The 27,446-nt window shown below is 43.1% G+C and overlaps 2 protein-coding genes across 11 annotated transcripts in view; one reads left to right on the top strand and one right to left on the bottom strand.

The window, feature by feature from the left end:
- Positions 1-27,446, top strand: part of LOC141272912 (uncharacterized) — a 267,987-nt gene that overhangs the window by 105,880 nt on the left and 134,661 nt on the right. The gene's annotated exons all lie outside the window — the stretch shown is intronic.
- The window catches only part of LOC141272833 (uncharacterized), a 150,262-nt gene that overhangs the window by 26,033 nt on the left and 96,783 nt on the right, over positions 1-27,446 (bottom strand). Inside the window, exon 1 of one of the 6 annotated variants that reach the window (XM_073683957.1) lies at positions 21,691-21,740. The exons of the other annotated variants lie outside the window; for them this stretch is intronic. Within the exon in view, the coding sequence (XP_073540058.1) occupies positions 21,691-21,718 (28 nt within the window). The 5' untranslated portion in view covers positions 21,719-21,740. Of the gene's footprint in view, positions 1-21,690; positions 21,741-27,446 lie in introns of those variants that run through there. 6 annotated transcript variants of the gene reach the window in all.

Genomic DNA, 27,446 nt, shown 5'->3' with positions numbered 1-27,446 from the left:
TCTCATGTACAGCACCATGGAATCAATGGAGCTATATAAATAATAATAATATACAATGTATCTGTAGAATGTAAGCCCCCAGGGGCAGGGTCCTCCTCCCTCTGTACCCGTCTATCACTGTTAGTTCTTTACTGTAAGTGATATCTGTATCTGGTATGTAACCTCTTCTCATGTACAGCACCATGGAATCAATGGAGCTATATAAATAATAATAATATACAATGTATCTGTAGAATGTAAGCCCCCAGGGGCAGGGTCCTCCTCCCTCTGTACCCGTCTATCATTGTTAGTTCTTTACTGTAAGTGATATCTGTATCTGGTATGTAACCGCTTCTCATGTACAGCACCATGGAATCAATGGCGCTATATAAATAATAATAATATACAATGTATCTGTAGAATGTAAGCCCGCAGGGGCAGGGTCCTCCTCCCTCTGTACCCGTCTATCATTGTTAGTTCTTTACTGTAAGTGATATCTGTATCTGGTATGTAACCCCTTCTCATGTACAGCACCATGGAATCAATGGTGCTATATAAATAATATTAATATACAATGTATCTGTAGAATGTAAGCCCCCAGGGGCAGGGTCCTCCTCCCTCTGTACCCATCTATCATTGTAAGTTCTTTACTGTAAGTGATATCTGTATCTGGTATGTAACCCATTCTCATGTACAGCACCATGGAATCAATGGCGCTATATAAATAATAATAATATACAATGTATCTGTAGACTGTAAGCCCCCAGGGGCAGGGTCCTCCTCCCTCTGTACCCGTCTATCACTGTTAGTTCTTTACTGTAAGTGATATCTGTATCTGGTATGTAACCCCTTCTCATGTACAGCACCATGGCATCAATGGCGCTATATAAATAATAATAATATACAATGTATCTGTAGAATGTAAGCCCGCAGGGGCAGGGTCCTCCTCCCTCTGTACTTGTCTATCATTGTTAGTTACTGTAAGTGATATCTGTATCTGGTATGTAACCTCTTCTCATGTACAGCACCATGGAATCAATGGAGCTATATAAATAATAATAATATACAATGTATCTGTAGAATGTAAGCCCCCAGGGGCAGGGTCCTCCTCCCTCTGTACCCGTCTATCATTGTTAGTTCTTTACTGTAAGTGATATCTGTATCTGGTATGTAACCCCTTCTCATGTACAGCACCATGGAATCAATGGCACTATATAATTAATAATAATATACAATGTATCTGTAGAATGTAAGCCTGCAGAGGCAGGGTCCTCCTGCCTCTGTACCCGTCTATCATTGTTAGTTCTTTATTGTAAGTGATATCTGTATCTGGTATGTAACCCCTTCTCATGTACAGCACCATGGAATCAATGGCGCTATATAAATAATAATAATATACAATGTATCTGTAGAATGTAAGCCCGCAGGGGCAGGGTACTCCTCCCTCTGTACCCGTCTATCATTGTTAGTTACTGTAAGTGATATCTGTATCTGGTATGTAACCCCTTCTCATGTACAGCACCATGGAATCAATGGAGCTATATAAATAATAATAATATACAATGTATCTGTAGAATGTAAGCCCCCAGGGGCAGGGTTCTCCTCCCTCTGTACCCGTCTATCATTGTTAGTTCTTTACTGTAAGTGATATCTGTATCTGGTATGTAACCCCTTCTCATGTACAGCACCATGGAATCAATGGCGCAATATAAATAATAATAATATACAATGTATCTGTAGAATGTAAGCCCGCAGGGGCAGGGTCCTCCTCCCTCTGTACCCGTCTATCATTGTTAGTTCTTTACTGTAAGTGATATCTGTATCTGGTATGTAACCCCTTCTCATGTACAGCACCATGGAATCAATGGTGCTATATAAATAATATTAATATACAATGTATCTGTAGAATGTAAGCCCCCAGGGGCAGGGTTCTCCTCCCTCTGTACCCATCTATCATTGTAAGTTCTTTACTGTCAGTGATATCTGTATCTGGTATGTAACCCCTTCTCATGTACAGCACCATGGAATCAATGGCGCTATATAAATAATAATAATATACAATGTATCTGTAGAATGTAAGCACATAAGGACAGGGTCCTCCTCCCTCTGTACCCGTCTATCATTGTTAGTTCTGTACTGTAAGTGATATCTGTATCTGTTATGTAACCCCTTCTCATGTACAGCACCATGGAATCAATGGTGCTATATAAATAATAATAATATACAATGTATCTGTAGAATGTAAGCCCCCAGGGGCAGGGTCCTCCTCCCTCTGTACCCGTCTATCATTGTTAGTTTACTGTAAGTGATATCTGTATCTGGTATGTAACCCCTTCTCATGTACAGCACCATGGAATCAATGGCACTATATAAATAATAATAATATACAATGTATCTGTAGAATGTAAGCCCGCAGGGGCAGGGTCCTCCTCCCTCTGTACCCATCTATCATTATTAGTTTACTGTAAGTGATATCTGTATCTGGTATGTAACCTCTTCTCATGTACAGCACCATGGAATCAATGGAGCTATATAAATAATAATAATATACAATGTATCTGTAGAATGTAAGCCCCCAGGGGCAGGGTCCTCCTCCCTCTGTACCCGTCTATCATTGTTAGTTCTTTACTGTAAGTGATATCTGTATCTGGTATGTAACCCCTTCTCATGTACAGCACCATGGAATCAATGGCACTATATAATTAATAATAATATACAATGTATCTGTAGAATGTAAGCCTGCAGGGGCAGGGTCCTCCTGCCTCTGTACCCGTCTATCATTGTTAGTTCTTTATTGTAAGTGATATCTGTATCTGGTATGTAACCCCTTCTCATGTACAGCACCATGGAATCAATGGCGCTATATAAATAATAATAATATACAATGTATCTGTAGAATGTAAGCCCGCAGGGGCAGGGTCCTCCTCCCTCTGTACCCGTCTATCATTGTTAGTTACTGTAAGTGATATCTGTATCTGGTATGTAACCCCTTCTCATGTACAGCACCATGGAATCAATGGAGCTATATAAATAATAATAATATACAATGTATCTGTAGAATGTAAGCCCCCAGGGGCAGGGTCCTCCTCCCTCTGTACCCGTCTATCATTGTTAGTTCTTTACTGTAAGTGATATCTGTATCTGGTATGTAACCCCTTCTCATGTACAGCACCATGGAATCAATGGTGCTATATAAATAATATTAATATACAATGTATCTGTAGAATGTAAGCCCCCAGGGGCAGGGTTCTCCTCCCTCTGTACCCATCTATCATTGTAAGTTCTTTACTGTAAGTGATATCTGTATCTGGTATGTAACCCCTTCTCATGTACAGCACCATGGAATCAATGGCGCTATATAAATAATAATAATATACAATGTATCTGTAGAATGTAAGCACATAAGGACAGGGTCCTCCTCCCTCTGTACCCGTCTATCATTGTTAGTTCTGTACTGTAAGTGATATCTGTATCTGTTATGTAACCCCTTCTCATGTACAGCACCATGGAATCAATGGTGCTATATAAATAATAATAATATACAATGTATCTGTAGAATGTAAGCCCCCAGGGGCAGGGTCCTCCTCCCTCTGTACCCGTCTATCATTGTTAGTTTACTGTAAGTGATATCTGTATCTGGTATGTAACCCCTTCTCATGTACAGCACCATGGAATCAATGGCACTATATAAATAATAATAATATACAATGTATCTGTAGAATGTAAGCCCGCAGGGGCAGGGTCCTCCTCCCTCTGTACCCATCTATCATTATTAGTTTACTGTAAGTGATATCTGTATCTGGTATGTAACCTCTTCTCATGTACAGCACCATGGCATCAATGGAGCTATATAAATAATAATAATATACAATGTATCTGTAGAATGTAAGCCCGCAGGGGCAGGGTCCTCCTCCCTCTGTACCCGTCTATCATTGTTAGTTCTTTACTGTAAGTGATATCTGTATCTGGTATGTAACCCCTTCTCATGTACAACACCATGGAATCAATGGAGCTATATAAATAATAATAATATACAATGTATCTGTAGAATGTAAGCCCGCAGGGGCAGGGTCCTCCTCCCTCTGTACCCGTCTATCATTGTTAGTTCTTTACTGTAAGTGATATCTGTATCTGGTATGTAACCCCTTCTCATGTACAGCACCATGGAATCAATGGCGCTATATAAATAATAATAATATACAATGTATCTGTAGAATGTAAGCCCGCAGGGGCAGGGTCCTCCTCCCTCTGTACCCGTCTATCATTGTTAGTTCTTTACTGTAAGTGATATCTGTATCTGGTATGTAACCCCTTCTCATGTACAGCACCATGGAATCAATGGTGCTATATAAATAATATTAATATACAATGTATCTGTAGAATGTAAGCCCCCAGGGGCAGGGTCCTCCTCCCTCTGTACCCATCTATCATTGTAAGTTCTTTACTGTAAGTGATATCTGTATCTGGTATGTAACCCATTCTCATGTACAGCACCATGGAATCAATGGCGCTATATAAATAATAATAATATACAATGTATCTGTAGACTGTAAGCCCCCAGGGGCAGGGTCCTCCTCCCTCTGTACCCGTCTATCACTGTTAGTTCTTTACTGTAAGTGATATCTGTATCTGGTATGTAACCCCTTCTCATGTACAGCACCATGGCATCAATGGCGCTATATAAATAATAATAATATACAATGTATCTGTAGAATGTAAGCCCGCAGGGGCAGGGTCCTCCTCCCTCTGTACTTGTCTATCATTGTTAGTTACTGTAAGTGATATCTGTATCTGGTATGTAACCTCTTCTCATGTACAGCACCATGGAATCAATGGAGCTATATAAATAATAATAATATACAATGTATCTGTAGAATGTAAGCCCCCAGGGGCAGGGTCCTCCTCCCTCTGTACCCGTCTATCATTGTTAGTTCTTTACTGTAAGTGATATCTGTATCTGGTATGTAACCCCTTCTCATGTACAGCACCATGGAATCAATGGCACTATATAATTAATAATAATATACAATGTATCTGTAGAATGTAAGCCTGCAGAGGCAGGGTCCTCCTGCCTCTGTACCCGTCTATCATTGTTAGTTCTTTATTGTAAGTGATATCTGTATCTGGTATGTAACCCCTTCTCATGTACAGCACCATGGAATCAATGGCGCTATATAAATAATAATAATATACAATGTATCTGTAGAATGTAAGCCCGCAGGGGCAGGGTCCTCCTCCCTCTGTACCCGTCTATCATTGTTAGTTACTGTAAGTGATATCTGTATCTGGTATGTAACCCCTTCTCATGTACAGCACCATGGAATCAATGGAGCTATATAAATAATAATAATATACAATGTATCTGTAGAATGTAAGCCCCCAGGGGCAGAGTTCTCCTCCCTCTGTACCCGTCTATCATTGTTAGTTCTTTACTGTAAGTGATATCTGTATCTGGTATGTAACCCCTTCTCATGTACAGCACCATGGAATCAATGGCGCAATATAAATAATAATAATATACAATGTATCTGTAGAATGTAAGCCCGCAGGGGCAGGGTCCTCCTCCCTCTGTACCCGTCTATCATTGTTAGTTCTTTACTGTAAGTGATATCTGTATCTGGTATGTAACCCCTTCTCATGTACAGCACCATGGAATCAATGGTGCTATATAAATAATATTAATATACAATGTATCTGTAGAATGTAAGCCCCCAGGGGCAGGGTTCTCCTCCCTCTGTACCCATCTATCATTGTAAGTTCTTTACTGTAAGTGATATCTGTATCTGGTATGTAACCCCTTCTCATGTACAGCACCATGGAATCAATGGCGCTATATAAATAATAATAATATACAATGTATCTGTAGAATGTAAGCACATAAGGACAGGGTCCTCCTCCCTCTGTACCCGTCTATCATTGTTAGTTCTGTACTGTAAGTGATATCTGTATCTGTTATGTAACCCCTTCTCATGTACAGCACCATGGAATCAATGGTGCTATATAAATAATAATAATATACAATGTATCTGTAGAATGTAAGCCCCCAGGGGCAGGGTCCTCCTCCCTCTGTACCCGTCTATCATTGTTAGTTTACTGTAAGTGATATCTGTATCTGGTATGTAACCCCTTCTCATGTACAGCACCATGGAATCAATGGCACTATATAAATAATAATAATATACAATGTATCTGTAGAATGTAAGCCCGCAGGGGCAGGGTCCTCCTCCCTCTGTACCCATCTATCATTATTAGTTTACTGTAAGTGATATCTGTATCTGGTATGTAACCTCTTCTCATGTACAGCACCATGGAATCAATGGAGCTATATAAATAATAATAATATACAATGTATCTGTAGAATGTAAGCCCCCAGGGGCAGGGTCCTCCTCCCTCTGTACCCGTCTATCATTGTTAGTTCTTTACTGTAAGTGATATCTGTATCTGGTATGTAACCCCTTCTCATGTACAGCACCATGGAATCAATGGCACTATATAATTAATAATAATATACAATGTATCTGTAGAATGTAAGCCTGCAGGGGCAGGGTCCTCCTGCCTCTGTACCCGTCTATCATTGTTAGTTCTTTATTGTAAGTGATATCTGTATCTGGTATGTAACCCCTTCTCATGTACAGCACCATGGAATCAATGGCGCTATATAAATAATAATAATATACAATGTATCTGTAGAATGTAAGCCCGCAGGGGCAGGGTCCTCCTCCCTCTGTACCCATCTATCATTGTTAGTTACTGTAAGTGATATCTGTATCTGGTATGTAACCCCTTCTCATGTACAGCACCATGGAATCAATGGAGCTATATAAATAATAATAATATACAATGTATCTGTAGAATGTAAGCCCGCAGGGGCAGGGTCCTCCTCCCTCTGTACCCGTCTATCATTGTTAGTTCTTTACTGTAAGTGATATCTGTATCTGGTATGTAACCCCTTCTCATGTACAGCACCATGGAATCAATGGTGCTATATAAATAATATTAATATACAATGTATCTGTAGAATGTAAGCCCCCAGGGGCAGGGTCCTCCTCCCTCTGTACCCATCTATCATTGTAAGTTCTTTACTGTAAGTGATATCTGTATCTGGTATGTAACCCATTCTCATGTACAGCACCATGGAATCAATGGCGCTATATAAATAATAATAATATACAATGTATCTGTAGACTGTAAGCCCCCAGGGGCAGGGTCCTCCTCCCTCTGTACCCGTCTATCACTGTTAGTTCTTTACTGTAAGTGATATCTGTATCTGGTATGTAACCCCTTCTCATGTACAGCACCATGGCATCAATGGCGCTATATAAATAATAATAATATACAATGTATCTGTAGAATGTAAGCCCGCAGGGGCAGGGTCCTCCTCCCTCTGTACTTGTCTATCATTGTTAGTTACTGTAAGTGATATCTGTATCTGGTATGTAACCTCTTCTCATGTACAGCACCATGGAATCAATGGAGCTATATAAATAATAATAATATACAATGTATCTGTAGAATGTAAGCCCCCAGGGGCAGGGTCCTCCTCCCTCTGTACCCGTCTATCATTGTTAGTTCTTTACTGTAAGTGATATCTGTATCTGGTATGTAACCCCTTCTCATGTACAGCACCATGGAATCAATGGCACTATATAATTAATAATAATATACAATGTATCTGTAGAATGTAAGCCTGCAGAGGCAGGGTCCTCCTGCCTCTGTACCCGTCTATCATTGTTAGTTCTTTATTGTAAGTGATATCTGTATCTGGTATGTAACCCCTTCTCATGTACAGCACCATGGAATCAATGGCGCTATATAAATAATAATAATATACAATGTATCTGTAGAATGTAAGCCCGCAGGGGCAGGGTCCTCCTCCCTCTGTACCCGTCTATCATTGTTAGTTACTGTAAGTGATATCTGTATCTGGTATGTAACCCCTTCTCATGTACAGCACCATGGAATCAATGGAGCTATATAAATAATAATAATATACAATGTATCTGTAGAATGTAAGCCCCCAGGGGCAGGGTTCTCCTCCCTCTGTACCCGTCTATCATTGTTAGTTCTTTACTGTAAGTGATATCTGTATCTGGTATGTAACCCCTTCTCATGTACAGCACCATGGAATCAATGGCGCAATATAAATAATAATAATATACAATGTATCTGTAGAATGTAAGCCCGCAGGGGCAGGGTCCTCCTCCCTCTGTACCCGTCTATCATTGTTAGTTCTTTACTGTAAGTGATATCTGTATCTGGTATGTAACCCCTTCTCATGTACAGCACCATGGAATCAATGGTGCTATATAAATAATATTAATATACAATGTATCTGTAGAATGTAAGCCCCCAGGGGCAGGGTTCTCCTCCCTCTGTACCCATCTATCATTGTAAGTTCTTTACTGTAAGTGATATCTGTATCTGGTATGTAACCCCTTCTCATGTACAGCACCATGGAATCAATGGCGCTATATAAATAATAATAATATACAATGTATCTGTAGAATGTAAGCACATAAGGACAGGGTCCTCCTCCCTCTGTACCCGTCTATCATTGTTAGTTCTGTACTGTAAGTGATATCTGTATCTGTTATGTAACCCCTTCTCATGTACAGCACCATGGAATCAATGGTGCTATATAAATAATAATAATATACAATGTATCTGTAGAATGTAAGCCCCCAGGGGCAGGGTCCTCCTCCCTCTGTACCCGTCTATCATTGTTAGTTTACTGTAAGTGATATCTGTATCTGGTATGTAACCCCTTCTCATGTACAGCACCATGGAATCAATGGCACTATATAAATAATAATAATATACAATGTATCTGTAGAATGTAAGCCCGCAGGGGCAGGGTCCTCCTCCCTCTGTACCCATCTATCATTATTAGTTTACTGTAAGTGATATCTGTATCTGGTATGTAACCTCTTCTCATGTACAGCACCATGGAATCAATGGAGCTATATAAATAATAATAATATACAATGTATCTGTAGAATGTAAGCCCCCAGGGGCAGGGTCCTCCTCCCTCTGTACCCGTCTATCATTGTTAGTTCTTTACTGTAAGTGATATCTGTATCTGGTATGTAACCCCTTCTCATGTACAGCACCATGGAATCAATGGCACTATATAATTAATAATAATATACAATGTATCTGTAGAATGTAAGCCTGCAGGGGCAGGGTCCTCCTGCCTCTGTACCCGTCTATCATTGTTAGTTCTTTATTGTAAGTGATATCTGTATCTGGTATGTAACCCCTTCTCATGTACAGCACCATGGAATCAATGGCGCTATATAAATAATAATAATATACAATGTATCTGTAGAATGTAAGCCCGCAGGGGCAGGGTCCTCCTCCCTCTGTACCCGTCTATCATTGTTAGTTACTGTAAGTGATATCTGTATCTGGTATGTAACCCCTTCTCATGTACAGCACCATGGAATCAATGGAGCTATATAAATAATAATAATATACAATGTATCTGTAGAATGTAAGCCCCCAGGGGCAGGGTCCTCCTCCCTCTGTACCCGTCTATCATTGTTAGTTCTTTACTGTAAGTGATATCTGTATCTGGTATGTAACCCCTTCTCATGTACAGCACCATGGAATCAATGGTGCTATATAAATAATATTAATATACAATGTATCTGTAGAATGTAAGCCCCCAGGGGCAGGGTTCTCCTCCCTCTGTACCCATCTATCATTGTAAGTTCTTTACTGTAAGTGATATCTGTATCTGGTATGTAACCCCTTCTCATGTACAGCACCATGGAATCAATGGCGCTATATAAATAATAATAATATACAATGTATCTGTAGAATGTAAGCACATAAGGACAGGGTCCTCCTCCCTCTGTACCCGTCTATCATTGTTAGTTCTGTACTGTAAGTGATATCTGTATCTGTTATGTAACCCCTTCTCATGTACAGCACCATGGAATCAATGGTGCTATATAAATAATAATAATATACAATGTATCTGTAGAATGTAAGCCCCCAGGGGCAGGGTCCTCCTCCCTCTGTACCCGTCTATCATTGTTAGTTTACTGTAAGTGATATCTGTATCTGGTATGTAACCCCTTCTCATGTACAGCACCATGGAATCAATGGCACTATATAAATAATAATAATATACAATGTATCTGTAGAATGTAAGCCCGCAGGGGCAGGGTCCTCCTCCCTCTGTACCCATCTATCATTATTAGTTTACTGTAAGTGATATCTGTATCTGGTATGTAACCTCTTCTCATGTACAGCACCATGGCATCAATGGAGCTATATAAATAATAATAATATACAATGTATCTGTAGAATGTAAGCCCGCAGGGGCAGGGTCCTCCTCCCTCTGTACCCGTCTATCATTGTTAGTTCTTTACTGTAAGTGATATCTGTATCTGGTATGTAACCCCTTCTCATGTACAACACCATGGAATCAATGGAGCTATATAAATAATAATAATATACAATGTATCTGTAGAATGTAAGCCCGCAGGGGCAGGGTCCTCCTCCCTCTGTACCCGTCTATCATTGTTAGTTCTTTACTGTAAGTGATATCTGTATCTGGTATGTAACCCCTTCTCATGTACAGCACCATGGAATCAATGGCGCTATATAAATAATAATAATATACAATGTATCTGTAGAATGTAAGCCCGCAGGGGCAGGGTCCTCCTCCCTCTGTACCCGTCTATCATTGTTAGTTCTTTACTGTAAGTGATATCTGTATCTGGTATGTAACCCCTTCTCATGTACAGCACCATGGAATCAATGGTGCTATATAAATAATATTAATATACAATGTATCTGTAGAATGTAAGCCCCCAGGGGCAGGGTCCTCCTCCCTCTGTACCCATCTATCATTGTAAGTTCTTTACTGTAAGTGATATCTGTATCTGGTATGTAACCCATTCTCATGTACAGCACCATGGAATCAATGGCGCTATATAAATAATAATAATATACAATGTATCTGTAGACTGTAAGCCCCCAGGGGCAGGGTCCTCCTCCCTCTGTACCCGTCTATCACTGTTAGTTCTTTACTGTAAGTGATATCTGTATCTGGTATGTAACCCCTTCTCATGTACAGCACCATGGCATCAATGGCGCTATATAAATAATAATAATATACAATGTATCTGTAGAATGTAAGCCCGCAGGGGCAGGGTCCTCCTCCCTCTGTACTTGTCTATCATTGTTAGTTACTGTAAGTGATATCTGTATCTGGTATGTAACCTCTTCTCATGTACAGCACCATGGAATCAATGGAGCTATATAAATAATAATAATATACAATGTATCTGTAGAATGTAAGCCCCCAGGGGCAGGGTCCTCCTCCCTCTGTACCCGTCTATCATTGTTAGTTCTTTACTGTAAGTGATATCTGTATCTGGTATGTAACCCCTTCTCATGTACAGCACCATGGAATCAATGGCACTATATAATTAATAATAATATACAATGTATCTGTAGAATGTAAGCCTGCAGAGGCAGGGTCCTCCTGCCTCTGTACCCGTCTATCATTGTTAGTTCTTTATTGTAAGTGATATCTGTATCTGGTATGTAACCCCTTCTCATGTACAGCACCATGGAATCAATGGCGCTATATAAATAATAATAATATACAATGTATCTGTAGAATGTAAGCCCGCAGGGGCAGGGTCCTCCTCCCTCTGTACCCGTCTATCATTGTTAGTTACTGTAAGTGATATCTGTATCTGGTATGTAACCCCTTCTCATGTACAGCACCATGGAATCAATGGAGCTATATAAATAATAATAATATACAATGTATCTGTAGAATGTAAGCCCCCAGGGGCAGAGTTCTCCTCCCTCTGTACCCGTCTATCATTGTTAGTTCTTTACTGTAAGTGATATCTGTATCTGGTATGTAACCCCTTCTCATGTACAGCACCATGGAATCAATGGCGCAATATAAATAATAATAATATACAATGTATCTGTAGAATGTAAGCCCGCAGGGGCAGGGTCCTCCTCCCTCTGTACCCGTCTATCATTGTTAGTTCTTTACTGTAAGTGATATCTGTATCTGGTATGTAACCCCTTCTCATGTACAGCACCATGGAATCAATGGTGCTATATAAATAATATTAATATACAATGTATCTGTAGAATGTAAGCCCCCAGGGGCAGGGTTCTCCTCCCTCTGTACCCATCTATCATTGTAAGTTCTTTACTGTAAGTGATATCTGTATCTGGTATGTAACCCCTTCTCATGTACAGCACCATGGAATCAATGGCGCTATATAAATAATAATAATATACAATGTATCTGTAGAATGTAAGCACATAAGGACAGGGTCCTCCTCCCTCTGTACCCGTCTATCATTGTTAGTTCTGTACTGTAAGTGATATCTGTATCTGTTATGTAACCCCTTCTCATGTACAGCACCATGGAATCAATGGTGCTATATAAATAATAATAATATACAATGTATCTGTAGAATGTAAGCCCCCAGGGGCAGGGTCCTCCTCCCTCTGTACCCGTCTATCATTGTTAGTTTACTGTAAGTGATATCTGTATCTGGTATGTAACCCCTTCTCATGTACAGCACCATGGAATCAATGGCACTATATAAATAATAATAATATACAATGTATCTGTAGAATGTAAGCCCGCAGGGGCAGGGTCCTCCTCCCTCTGTACCCATCTATCATTATTAGTTTACTGTAAGTGATATCTGTATCTGGTATGTAACCTCTTCTCATGTACAGCACCATGGAATCAATGGAGCTATATAAATAATAATAATATACAATGTATCTGTAGAATGTAAGCCCCCAGGGGCAGGGTCCTCCTCCCTCTGTACCCGTCTATCATTGTTAGTTCTTTACTGTAAGTGATATCTGTATCTGGTATGTAACCCCTTCTCATGTACAGCACCATGGAATCAATGGCACTATATAATTAATAATAATATACAATGTATCTGTAGAATGTAAGCCTGCAGGGGCAGGGTCCTCCTGCCTCTGTACCCGTCTATCATTGTTAGTTCTTTATTGTAAGTGATATCTGTATCTGGTATGTAACCCCTTCTCATGTACAGCACCATGGAATCAATGGCGCTATATAAATAATAATAATATACAATGTATCTGTAGAATGTAAGCCCGCAGGGGCAGGGTCCTCCTCCCTCTGTACCCGTCTATCATTGTTAGTTACTGTAAGTGATATCTGTATCTGGTATGTAACCCCTTCTCATGTACAGCACCATGGAATCAATGGAGCTATATAAATAATAATAATATACAATGTATCTGTAGAATGTAAGCCCCCAGGGGCAGGGTCCTCCTCCCTCTGTACCCGTCTATCATTGTTAGTTCTTTACTGTAAGTGATATCTGTATCTGGTATGTAACCCCTTCTCATGTACAGCACCATGGAATCAATGGTGCTATATAAATAATATTAATATACAATGTATCTGTAGAATGTAAGCCCCCAGGGGCAGGGTTCTCCTCCCTCTGTACCCATCTATCATTGTAAGTTCTTTACTGTAAGTGATATCTGTATCTGGTATGTAACCCCTTCTCATGTACAGCACCATGGAATCAATGGCGCTATATAAATAATAATAATATACAATGTATCTGTAGAATGTAAGCACATAAGGACAGGGTCCTCCTCCCTCTGTACCCGTCTATCATTGTTAGTTCTGTACTGTAAGTGATATCTGTATCTGTTATGTAACCCCTTCTCATGTACAGCACCATGGAATCAATGGTGCTATATAAATAATAATAATATACAATGTATCTGTAGAATGTAAGCCCCCAGGGGCAGGGTCCTCCTCCCTCTGTACCCGTCTATCATTGTTAGTTTACTGTAAGTGATATCTGTATCTGGTATGTAACCCCTTCTCATGTACAGCACCATGGAATCAATGGCACTATATAAATAATAATAATATACAATGTATCTGTAGAATGTAAGCCCGCAGGGGCAGGGTCCTCCTCCCTCTGTACCCATCTATCATTATTAGTTTACTGTAAGTGATATCTGTATCTGGTATGTAACCTCTTCTCATGTACAGCACCATGGCATCAATGGAGCTATATAAATAATAATAATATACAATGTATCTGTAGAATGTAAGCCCGCAGGGGCAGGGTCCTCCTCCCTCTGTACCCGTCTATCATTGTTAGTTCTTTACTGTAAGTGATATCTGTATCTGGTATGTAACCCCTTCTCATGTACAACACCATGGAATCAATGGAGCTATATAAATAATAATAATATACAATGTATCTGTAGAATGTAAGCCCGCAGGGGCAGGGTCCTCCTCCCTCTGTACCCGTCTATCATTGTTAGTTCTTTACTGTATGTGATATCTGTATCTGGTATGTAACCCCTTCTCATGTACAGCACCATGGAATCAATGGAGCTATATAAATAATAATAATATACAATGTATCTGTAGAATGTAAGCCCGCACGGGCAGGGTCCTCCTCCCTCTGTACCCGTCTATCATTGTTAGTTCTTTACTGTAAGTGATATCTGTATCTGGTATGTAACCCCTTCTCATGTACAGCACCATGGAATCAATGGCGCTATATAAATAATAATAATATACAATGTATCTGTAGAATGTAAGCCCGCAGGGGCAGGGTCCTCCTCCCTCTGTACCCGTCTATCATTGTTAGTTCTTTACTGTAAGTGATATCTGTATCTGGTATGTAACCCCTTCTCATGTACAGCACCATGGAATCAATGGTGCTATATAAATAATAATAATATACAATGTATCTGTAGAATGTAAGCCCGCAGGGGCAGGGTCCTCCTCCCTCTGTACCCGTCTATCATTGTTAGTTTACTGTAAGTGATATCTGTATCTGGTATGTAACCCCTTCTCATGTACAGCACCATGGAATCAATGGTGCTATATAAATAATAATAATATACAATGTATGTGTAGAAAGTAAGCCCGCAGGGGCAGGGTCCTCCTCCCTCTGTACCCGTCTATCATTGTTAGTTCTTTACTGTAAGTGATATCTGTATCTGGTATGTAACCCCTTCTCATGTACAGCACCATGGAATCAATGGCGCTATATAAATAATAATAATATACAATGTATCTGTAGAATGTAAGCCCCCAGGGGCAGGGTCCTCCTCCCTCTGTACCCGTCTATCATTGTTAGTTTACTGTAAGTGATATCTGTATCTGGTATGTAACCCCTTCTCATGTACAGCACCATGGAATCAATGGCACTATATAAATAATAATAATATACAATGTATCTGTAGAATGTAAGCCCGCAGGGGCAGGGTCCTCCTCCCTCTGTACCCATCTATCATTATTAGTTTACTGTAAGTGATATCTGTATCTGGTATGTAACCTCTTCTCATGTACAGCACCATGGAATCAATGGAGCTATATAAATAATAATAATATACAATGTATCTGTAGAATGTAAGCCCCCAGGGGCAGGGTCCTCCTCCCTCTGTACCCGTCTATCATTGTTAGTTCTTTACTGTAAGTGATATCTGTATCTGGTATGTAACCCCTTCTCATGTACAGCACCATGGAATCAATGGCACTATATAATTAATAATAATATACAATGTATCTGTAGAATGTAAGCCTGCAGGGGCAGGGTCCTCCTGCCTCTGTACCCGTCTATCATTGTTAGTTCTTTATTGTAAGTGATATCTGTATCTGGTATGTAACCCCTTCTCATGTACAGCACCATGGAATCAATGGCGCTATATAAATAATAATAATATACAATGTATCTGTAGAATGTAAGCCCGCAGGGGCAGGGTCCTCCTCCCTCTGTACCCGTCTATCATTGTTAGTTCTTTACTGTAAGTGATATCTGTATCTGGTATGTAACCCCTTCTCATGTACAACACCATGGAATCAATGGAGCTATATAAATAATAATAATATACAATGTATCTGTAGAATGTAAGCCCGCAGGGGCAGGGTCCTCCTCCCTCTGTACCCGTCTATCATTGTTAGTTCTTTACTGTAAGTGATATCTGTATCTGGTATGTAACCCCTTCTCATGTACAGCACCATGGAATCAATGGAGCTATATAAATAATAATAATATACAATGTATCTGTAGAATGTAAGCCCGCACGGGCAGGGTCCTCCTCCCTCTGTACTCGTCTATCATTGTTAGTTCTTTACTGTAAGTGATATCTGTATCTGGTATGTAACCCCTTCTCATGTACAGCACCATGGAATCAATGGCGCTATATAAATAATAATAATATACAATGTATCTGTAGAATGTAAGCCCGCAGGGGCAGGGTCCTCCTCCCTCTGTACCCGTCTATCATTGTTAGTTCTTTACTGTAAGTGATATCTGTATCTGGTATGTAACCCCTTCTCATGTACAGCACCATGGCATCAATGGTGCTATATAAATAATAATAATATACAATGTATCTGTAGAATGTAAGCCCGCAGGGGCAGGGTCCTCCTCCCTCTGTACCCGTCTATCATTGTTAGTTTACTGTAAGTGATATCTGTATCTGGTATGTAACCCCTTCTCATGTACAGCACCATGGAATCAATGGTGCTATATAAATAATAATAATATACAATGTATGTGTAGAAAGTAAGCCCGCAGGGGCAGGGTCCTCCTCCCTCTGTACCCGTCTATCATTGTTAGTTCTTTACTGTAAGTGATATCTGTATCTGGTATGTAACCCCTTCTCATGTACAGCACCATGGAATCAATGGCGCTATATAAATAATAATAATATACAATGTATCTGTAGAATGTAAGCCCGCACGGGCAGGGTCCTCCTCCCTCTGTACTCGTCTATCATTGTTAGTTCTTTACTGTAAGTGATATCTGTATCTGGTATGTAACCCCTTCTCATGTACAGCACCATGGAATCAATGGCGCTATATAAATAATAATAATATACAATGTATCTGTAGAATGTAAGCCCGCAGGGGCAGGGTCCTCCTCCCTCTGTACCCGTCTATCATTGTTAGTTCTTTACTGTAAGTGATATCTGTATCTGGTATGTAACCCCTTCTCATGTACAGCACCATGGCATCAATGGTGCTATATAAATAATAATAATATACAATGTATCTGTAGAATGTAAGCCCGCAGGGGCAGGGTCCTCCTCCCTCTGTACCCGTCTATCATTGTTAGTTTACTGTAAGTGATATCTGTATCTGGTATGTAACCCCTTCTCATGTACAGCACCATGGAATCAATGGTGCTATATAAATAATAATAATATACAATGTATGTGTAGAAAGTAAGCCCGCAGGGGCAGGGTCCTCCTCCCTCTGTACCCGTCTATCATTGTTAGTTCTTTACTGTAAGTGATATCTGTATCTGGTATGTAACCCCTTCTCATGTACAGCACCATGGAATCAATGGCGCTATATAAATAATAATAATATACAATGTATCTGTAGAATGTAAGCCCCCAGGGGCAGGGTCCTCCTCCCTCTGTACCCGTCTATCATTGTTAGTTTACTGTAAGTGATATCTGTATCTGGTATGTAACCCCTTCTCATGTACAGCACCATGGAATCAATGGCACTATATAAATAATAATAATATACAATGTATCTGTAGAATGTAAGCCCGCAGGGGCAGGGTCCTCCTCCCTCTGTACCCATCTATCATTATTAGTTTACTGTAAGTGATATCTGTATCTGGTATGTAACCTCTTCTCATGTACAGCACCATGGAATCAATGGAGCTATATAAATAATAATAATATACAATGTATCTGTAGAATGTAAGCCCCCAGGGGCAGGGTCCTCCTCCCTCTGTACCCGTCTATCATTGTTAGTTCTTTACTGTAAGTGATATCTGTATCTGGTATGTAACCCCTTCTCATGTACAGCACCATGGAATCAATGGCACTATATAATTAATAATAATATACAATGTATCTGTAGAATGTAAGCCTGCAGGGGCAGGGTCCTCCTGCCTCTGTACCCGTCTATCATTGTTAGTTCTTTATTGTAAGTGATATCTGTATCTGGTATGTAACCCCTTCTCATGTACAGCACCATGGAATCAATGGCGCTATATAAATAATAATAATATACAATGTATCTGTAGAATGTAAGCCCGCAGGGGCAGGGTCCTCCTCCCTCTGTACCCGTCTATCATTGTTAGTTACTGTAAGTGATATCTGTATCTGGTATGTAACCCCTTCTCATGTACAGCACCATGGAATCAATGGAGCTATATAAATAATAATAATATACAATGTATCTGTAGAATGTAAGCCCCCAGGGGCAGGGTCCTCCTCCCTCTGTACCCGTCTATCATTGTTAGTTCTTTACTGTAAGTGATATCTGTATCTGGTATGTAACCCCTTCTCATGTACAGCACCATGGAATCAATGGTGCTATATAAATAATATTAATATACAATGTATCTGTAGAATGTAAGCCCCCAGGGGCAGGGTTCTCCTCCCTCTGTACCCATCTATCATTGTAAGTTCTTTACTGTAAGTGATATCTGTATCTGGTATGTAACCCCTTCTCATGTACAGCACCATGGAATGAATGGCGCTATATAAATAATAATAATATACAATGTATCTGTAGAATGTAAGCACATAAGGACAGGGTCCTCCTCCCTCTGTACCCGTCTATCATTGTTAGTTCTGTACTGTAAGTGATATCTGTATCTGTTATGTAACCCCTTCTCATGTACAGCACCATGGAATCAATGGTGCTATATAAATAATAATAATATACAATGTATCTGTAGAATGTAAGCCCGCAGGGGCAGGGTCCTCCTCCCTCTGTACCCATCTATCATTATTAGTTTACTGTAAGTGATATCTGTATCTGGTATGTAACCTCTTCTCATGTACAGCACCATGGAATCAATGGAGCTATATAAATAATAATAATATACAATGTACCTGTAGAATGTAAGCCCCCAGGGGCAGGGTCCTCCTCCCTCTGTACCCGTCTATCATTGTTAGTTCTTTACTGTAAGTGATATCTGTATCTGGTATGTAACCCCTTCTCATGTACAGCACCATGGAATCAATGGCACTATATAATTAATAATAATATACAATGTATCTGTAGAATGTAAGCCTGCAGGGGCAGGGTCCTCCTGCCTCTGTACCCGTCTATCATTGTTAGTTCTTTATTGTAAGTGATATCTGTATCTGGTATGTAACCCCTTCTCATGTACAGCACCATGGAATCAATGGCGCTATATAAATAATAATAATATACAATGTATCTGTAGAATGTAAGCCCGCAGGGGCAGGGTCCTCCTCCCTCTGTACCCGTCTATCATTGTTAGTTACTGTAAGTGATATCTGTATCTGGTATGTAACCCCTTCTCATGTACAGCACCATGGAATCAATGGAGCTATATAAATAATAATAATATACAATGTATCTGTAGAATGTAAGCCCCCAGGGGCAGGGTCCTCCTCCCTCTGTACCCGTCTATCATTGTTAGTTCTTTACTGTAAGTGATATCTGTATCTGGTATGTAACCCCTTCTCATGTACAGCACCATGGAATCAATGGTGCTATATAAATAATATTAATATACAATGTATCTGTAGAATGTAAGCCCCCAGGGGCAGGGTTCTCCTCCCTCTGTACCCATCTATCATTGTAAGTTCTTTACTGTAAGTGATATCTGTATCTGGTATGTAACCCCTTCTCATGTACAGCACCATGGAATCAATGGCGCTATATAAATAATAATAATATACAATGTATCTGTAGAATGTAAGCACATAAGGACAGGGTCCTCCTCCCTCTGTACCCGTCTATCATTGTTAGTTCTGTACTGTAAGTGATATCTGTATCTGTTATGTAACCCCTTCTCATGTACAGCACCATGGAATCAATGGTGCTATATAAATAATAATAATATACAATGTATCTGTAGAATGTAAGCCCCCAGGGGCAGGGTCCTCCTCCCTCTGTACCCGTCTATCATTGTTAGTTTACTGTAAGTGATATCTGTATCTGGTATGTAACCCCTTCTCATGTACAGCACCATGGAATCAATGGCACTATATAAATAATAATAATATACAATGTATCTGTAGAATGTAAGCCCGCAGGGGCAGGGTCCTCCTCCCTCTGTACCCATCTATCATTATTAGTTTACTGTAAGTGATATCTGTATCTGGTATGTAACCTCTTCTCATGTACAGCACCATGGCATCAATGGAGCTATATAAATAATAATAATATACAATGTATCTGTAGAATGTAAGCCCGCAGGGGCAGGGTCCTCCTCCCTCTGTACCCGTCTATCATTGTTAGTTCTTTACTGTAAGTGATATCTGTATCTGGTATGTAACCCCTTCTCATGTACAACACCATGGAATCAATGGAGCTATATAAATAATAATAATATACAATGTATCTGTAGAATGTAAGCCCGCAGGGGCAGGGTCCTCCTCCCTCTGTACCCGTCTATCATTGTTAGTTCTTTACTGTAAGTGATATCTGTATCTGGTATGTAACCCCTTCTCATGTACAGCACCATGGAATCAATGGAGCTATATAAATAATAATAATATACAATGTATCTGTAGAATGTAAGCCCGCACGGGCAGGGTCCTCCTCCCTCTGTACCCGTCTATCATTGTTAGTTCTTTACTGTAAGTGATATCTGTATCTGGTATGTAACCCCTTCTCATGTACAGCACCATGGAATCAATGGCGCTATATAAATAATAATAATATACAATGTATCTGTAGAATGTAAGCCCGCAGGGGCAGGGTCCTCCTCCCTCTGTACCCGTCTATCATTGTTAGTTCTTTACTGTAAGTGATATCTGTATCTGGTATGTAACCCCTTCTCATGTACAGCACCATGGAATCAATGGTGCTATATAAATAATAATAATATACAATGTATCTGTAGAATGTAAGCCCGCAGGGGCAGGGTCCTCCTCCCTCTGTACCCGTCTATCATTGTTAGTTTACTGTAAGTGATATCTGTATCTGGTATGTAACCCCTTCTCATGTACAGCACCATGGAATCAATGGTGCTATATAAATAATAATAATATACAATGTATGTGTAGAAAGTAAGCCCGCAGGGGCAGGGTCCTCCTCCCTCTGTACCCGTCTATCATTGTTAGTTCTTTACTGTAAGTGATATCTGTATCTGGTATGTAACCCCTTCTCATGTACAGCACCATGGAATCAATGGCGCTATATAAATAATAATAATATACAATGTATCTGTAGAATGTAAGCCCCCAGGGGCAGGGTCCTCCTCCCTCTGTACCCGTCTATCATTGTTAGTTTACTGTAAGTGATATCTGTATCTGGTATGTAACCCCTTCTCATGTACAGCACCATGGAATCAATGGTGCTATATAAATAATAATAATATACAATGTATCTGTAGAATGTAAGCCCCCAGGGGCAGGGTCCTCCTCCCTCTGTACCCGTCTATCATTGTTAGTTTACTGTAAGTGATATCTGTATCTGGTATGTAACCCCTTCTCATGTACAGCACCATGGCATCAATGGAGCTATATAAATAATAATAATATACAATGTATGTGTAGAAAGTAAGCCCGCAGGGGCAGGGTCCTCCTCCCTCTGTACCCGTCTATCATTGTTAGTTCTTTACTGTAAGTGATATCTGTATCTGGTATGTAACCCCTTCTCATGTACAGCACCATGGAATCAATGGCGCTATATAAATAATAATAATATACAATGTATCTGTAGAATGTGTAACATACCTGGCGGCGTCCTTGCATGGTGGTCCATCTCCCACTGTGCAAGAGCGCGCACTTGATCTCCAGTCCAGAATGTCTCTCTGGCTTCCCTCCTTGCTGTCTGTCTGTTATGGCTGCATAGGGCGACGCCCGCTGAACTTCCTGTTTCTTGTACCTGCTGCGGACACGCCCCTGTTGCACCTTCAGCCTATTGCTGTACATCTTTGGGTATTTATACCACCTTCTTCCTCAAGATGGCGCCTGAGCATTGTGTCCTGTCAGTTGGCTATTTGTCTCTGACGTGCCAGGTCCTATCCTGTTTTCCTGCCTGTTCTCCAGTTCTGTGTCTGAACTGTGGTCTGTTCTTGTGAACACGCTTTTAGCCTGTTCTTTCGCCTTCTAGGGGCTGTATTACTAGATCTGCCCGTCTGTGCCTTGCGGTATCTGTTCCCGTCTGAACAGAGTCCTGTTTGTGTCCCAGCCTTGCTGTATTTGTTCCCGTTTCTCTGTTTCCAGTTGTCTGTGCCTTGCGGTATCTGTTCCCGTCTGAACAGAGTCCTGTTTGTGTCCCAGCCTTGCTGTATTTGTTCCCGTTCCTCTGTTCCCAGTTGTCTGTACCTCGTTTCTACTTTAGCCTTTTCTCCCTTTTCCCTCTATGTCTGTTTTCTGCGCCTTTCTGCAGAGTCTGAACTTGCTCCTAAATTCCTTCTCGTCGTCTCTGTACCTCTGTTGTGAATTTAGAGTACGCTCGCTACTTCTTTGCAAGTACTTTGTGTGCTTCTGGTTCTGCCTTTCCTTCTCTGTCTGTTCTTTGTGAACAGAGTCCTATCTCCTTGCCTTGTCTCGTTTGCCGCTCTGCGGTTCCCGCTCTGCTCCTGCCTTGTTTGCCGCTCTGCGGTTCCCGCTCTGCTCCTGCCTTGTTTGCCGCTCTGCGGTTCCCGCTCTGCTCTTGCCTTGTTTGCCGCTCTGCGGTTTCCGCTCTGCTCCTGCCTTGTTTACCGCTCTGCAGTTTCTGCTCTGCTCCTGCCTTCTTAGCCGCTCTGCGGTTCCCGCTCTGCTCCTGCCTTGCTTGCCGCTCTGCGGTTTCCGCTCTGCTCCTGCCTTGTTTACCGCTCTGCGGTTTCTGCTCTGCTCCTGCCTTGTTTGCCGCTCTGCGGTTTCCGCTCTGCTCCTGCCTTGTTTACCGCTCTGCGGTTTCCTCTCTGCTCCTGCTTAGCTTGCCGCTCTTGCGGTTTCTGCTCTGCTCTTGCCTTGCTTGCCGCTCCTGCGGTTTCCGCTCTGCTCCTGCCTTGTTTGCCGCTCTGCGGTTTCCGCTCTGCTCCTGCCTTGTTTACCGCTCTGCGGTTTCCTCTCTGCTCCTGCTTAGCTTGCCGCTCTTGCGGTTTCTGCTCTGCTCCTGCCTTGTTTGCCGCTCCTGCGGTTTCCGCTCTGCTCCTGCCTTGTTTGCCGCTCTGCGGTTTCCGCTCTGCTCCTGCCTTGTTTGCCGCTCTGCGGTTTCTGCTCTGCTCCTGCCTTCTTAGCCGCTCTGCGGTTTCTGCTCTGCTCCTGCCTTGTTTACCGCTCTGCGGTTTCCGCTCTGCTCCTGCCTTGTTTACCGCTCTGCGGTTTCCGCTCTGCTCCTGCCTACTTAGCCGCTCTGCGGTTTCCGCTCTGCTCCTGCCTTGTTTTCCGCTCTGCGGTTTCCGCTCTGCTCCTGCCTTGTTTACCGCTCTGCGGTTTCCGCTCTGCTCCTGCCTTGTTTGCCGCTCTGCGGTTTCCGCTCTGCTGCGGCCTTCTTAGCCGCTCTGCGGTTTCCGCTCTGCTCCTGCCTTGTTTACCGCTCTTGCAGTTTCCACTCTGCTCTTGCCTTGCTTGCCGCTCCTGCGGTTTCTGCTCTGCTTCTGCTCGCTGCTCCGGCAGCCCCGTCCGGCTCTGCATCTGCTCGCTGCTCCGGCAGTCCTGTCCTGCTCTGCTTGTGCTCGCTGCTCCGGCAGTCCCGTCCTGCTCTGCTCTTGCCCACCGCTTCGGGCGTTCCCTCTCTGCTGTGTTTGGCTACCGCATCTGCGGTTCTGTTTCTGTGTCCCAGTCTGTACTGGGCCTTGTCCTCTCTGAGCTCCAGCCCGTCCTTTCTGCCAGTACCTCCCTGCCTGCATACTCGCCTGTATCCACCCGTCTGCATACCTGCCGTGTTCGCTTATATCCACCAGTCTGAGCCAGCCTAACCTGCCTGTTCCAGTAATCCCTGTGTGGGTCAACCCCCGTGTCCGGAGTTTGACCTGGAGTAGCACCTGGTCCCTCTGCCCGGTTTCTCCCTGGTGCACTGGCGTCGTATGCCGTCGTGCCACCTTGGTCGAATCGGCCAGATACTTAGTCACGCCCCTCCAGGCACTCTCCGGTTCATGGTCCAGTGGAACCACTTCTCCCGCACACGCCAGTCAGTCCGGGCGTGTGCATAACAGCATGCTCAGGCCATGGTTCCCGTTGAGCCCCACGGCCTTCGCTCTCTGAGAAGTTTTCCAGCGAATACATGCATTAAAAATAAATAAATAAATTTTTTTTTTCTCAGCTGAGTTCCAGGCGAATTACGCACCCGTCCAGATGGATCTATCTGCTCTCGTTCCTGCGGATCCGCCACGTTACTATGGGGATCCAAGACAAAGTCGTGCATTTGTAGAGCAATGCATGCTACACTTCAAGTTCTACCCTCTATGTTTTCCCACCGATCGGGTTAAGGTGGCATTCATTATGTCTTACCTGGCGGGTGATGCCTTGGAATGGATCAACCCCCTATATGAAACACAGGATCCGATCCTCCTGGACCTAATGGCCTTCCTGGTGGCCTTTCTAATGGTCTTCGATGATCCTAACCCGGAGGCTCCTGCTGAAGCTTCACCTCCCAATATCCCGGAGCAGCCCCGATGGGTAATGTGTGTGGGTAGCGCAATAGTCCTCCAGCCCAATGAGACTACTGCCCACCCAGAATCCTCACAGGGTGACTACGCTTTCCGGAATACTTCTCCCAACCTCAAGAGGCAGTCCAGACGTGCTAGACGTAGAGGCAAGCCGTCACGCCAGGGTCTGTCCTCCCTGAGACCTCCTGACCCCAACCTTGAAGTCCCTACTGAAGCTTCATCTCCCTGTATCCCGGAGAAGCCCCAACGGGTAATGTGCTTGGGTAGTGCTCCGGTTCTCCTGCCCGAAGAGACTTTTGCCCATCCAGACTCCACACAGGAGAACTTCCTGCACCCGGCATCAGATGCTTCACCCACTTTAACCGGTGTGTATGTCCAAGGATGCTCCAAAGCTGTGTTTACCTCTGAGTCTGTGCACCTCTACTACCTGGCGGAGGACCCCCTGTTGCCTCCTGAATCCTCCGGGATACCACTCGATGACAAATGGAGAGAGACTTCTCTACACTCGGTACTCGATACTTTGTCCGCTTCGTCCTGTGAGCCTGACAATGGGTACCCCAAAGTGGTAGTTACCCCCGAGTCTCTACACCCCTCCGACCAGGCGGAGGACCTCCAGTTGTTTCCAGAACCCTACGGGGTGCTACCTGGTAGCGAAAGGACAGAGACTCTCCTATATTCTGTACCTGATACCTCGCTCGCTTCGTCCAGTGAGTCCAACCTAGTGTACTCCGAAGCAGAGGTTACTCCCGAGTCTCTACACCCCTCCGACCAGGCGGAGGACCTCCAGTTGTCTCCAGAACCCTTCGGGGTGCCACCTGGTGGTGAATGGACAGAGACTTTCCTATATCCTGGATCTGATACCTCGCTTGCTTCGTCCAGTGAGTCCGACCTTGTGTACTCTGAAGCAGAGGTTACCCATGAGTCTCTACACCCCTCTGACCAGGCGGAGGACCTCCATTTGTCTCCAGAACCCTTTGGGGTGCCACCTGGTGGTGAATGGACTGAGACTTTCCTATTTTCGGTACCCGATACCTCGCCTGCTTCCTCCAGTGAGTCCAACCTAGTGTACTCTGAAGCAGATGTTTTCTCTGAGCCTCTGCACTCTTCTGACCCGGCAGAGGACCTCCAGTTGTTTCCTGAATTCTCCGGGGTACCACCAGATAACAAAGAGACAATGACTTTTCCTCATTATGTACCTGATAACCCGTCTATTTCTTCCTGTGAGCTTGACAAGATGTACCTCGAAGCAGAGATTACCCCCAAGTCTCTGTCCCCCTCCAATGCGGTGAAGGACTTCCAGTTGTCTCCTGTACCCTCTGGGGTGCCACCTGAAAATATGTGGAGAGAGACTCCCTTGTGTGCTGTTCCTGGTACTCCACCCGTTTCTTCTGTTGCTAAGGATGGCTGGATAGGAGGTAGCATCCTAGCTAACCAGATGAGATCAATTTTTCCTGTGGACAGTGGAAGTGATCTCCTTGAAGTGAACGACTGGTCCTCGAATTCCCTGCGGAAGATTCTGGCAGGCCTGAAGAAGAGGGGGCGTAAGGGGGGGGGGGTACTGTAACATACCTGGCGGCGTCCTTGCATGGTGGTCCATCTCCCACTGTGCAAGAGCGCGCACTTGATCTCCAGTCCAGAATGTCTCTCTGGCTTCCCTCCTTGCTGTCTGTTTGTCTGTTTTGGCTGCATAGGGCGACGCCCGCTGAACTTCCTGTTTCTTGTACCTGCTGCGGACACGCCCCTGTTGCACCTTCAGCCTATTGCTGTCCATCTTTGGGTATTTATACCACCTTCTTCCTCAAGATGGCGCCTGAGCATTGTGTCCTGTCAGTTGGCTTTTTGTCTCTGACGTGCCAGGTCCTATCCTGTTTTCCTGCCTGTTCTCCAGTTCTGTGTCTGAACTGTGGTCTGTTCTTGTGAACACGCTTCTAGCCTGTTCTTTCGCCTTCTAGGGGCTGTATTCCTAGATCTGCCTGTCTGTGCCTTGCGGTATCTGTTCCCGTCTGAACAGAGTCCTGTTTGTGTCCCAGCCTTGCTGTATTTGTTCCCGTTCCTCTGTTTCCAGTTGTCTGTGCCTTGCGGTATCTGTTCCCGTCTGAACAGAGTCCTGTTTGTGTCCCAGCCTTGCTGTATTTGTTCCCGTTCCTCTGTTCCCAGTTGTCTGTACCTCGTTTCTACTTTAGCCTTTTCTCCCTTTTCCCTCTATGTCTGTTTTCTGCGCCTTTCTGCAGAGTCTGAACTTGCTCCTAAATTCCTTCTCGTCGTCTCTGTACCTCTGTTGTGAATTTAGTGTACGCTCGCTACTTCTTTGCAAGTACTTTGTGTGCTTCTGGTTCTGCCTTTCCTTCTCTGTCTGTTCTTTGTGAACAGAGTCCTATCTCCTTGCCTTGTCTCGTTTGCCGCTCTGCGGTTCCCGCTCTGCTCCTGCCTTGTTTGCCGCTCTGCGGTTCCCGCTCTGCTCCTGCCTTGTTTGCCGCTCTGCGGTTCCCGCTCTGCTCCTGCCTTGTTTGCCGCTCTGCGGTTTCCGCTCTGCTCCTGCCTTGTTTACCGCTCTGCGGTTTCTGCTCTGCTCCTGCCTTGTTTGCCGCTCTGCGGTTTCCGCTCTGCTCCTGCCTTGTTTACCGCTCTGCGGTTTCCTCTCTGCTCCTGCTTAGCTTGCCGCTCTTGCGGTTTCTGCTCTGCTCTTGCCTTGCTTGCCGCTCCTGCGGTTTCCGCTCTGCTCCTGCCTTGTTTGCCGCTCTGCGGTTTCCGCTCTGCTCCTGCCTTGTTTACCGCTCTGCGGTTTCCTCTCTGCTCCTGCTTAGCTTGCCGCTCTTGCGGTTTCTGCTCTGCTCCTGCCTTGTTTGCCGCTCCTGCGGTTTCCGCTCTGCTCCTGCCTTGTTTGCCGCT

The sequence above is a fragment of the Phyllobates terribilis genome, unplaced genomic scaffold, assembly GCF_046119375.1.
Source record: "Phyllobates terribilis strain yellow unplaced genomic scaffold, ASM4611937v1 Scaffold_1__5_contigs__length_1240528914, whole genome shotgun sequence".
In the NCBI taxonomy this organism is placed as follows: domain Eukaryota; kingdom Metazoa; phylum Chordata; class Amphibia; order Anura; family Dendrobatidae; genus Phyllobates; species Phyllobates terribilis.
The sequence above is the reverse complement of the archived record's forward strand: the minus strand, read 5'-3'. Positions and strand labels throughout refer to the sequence as shown.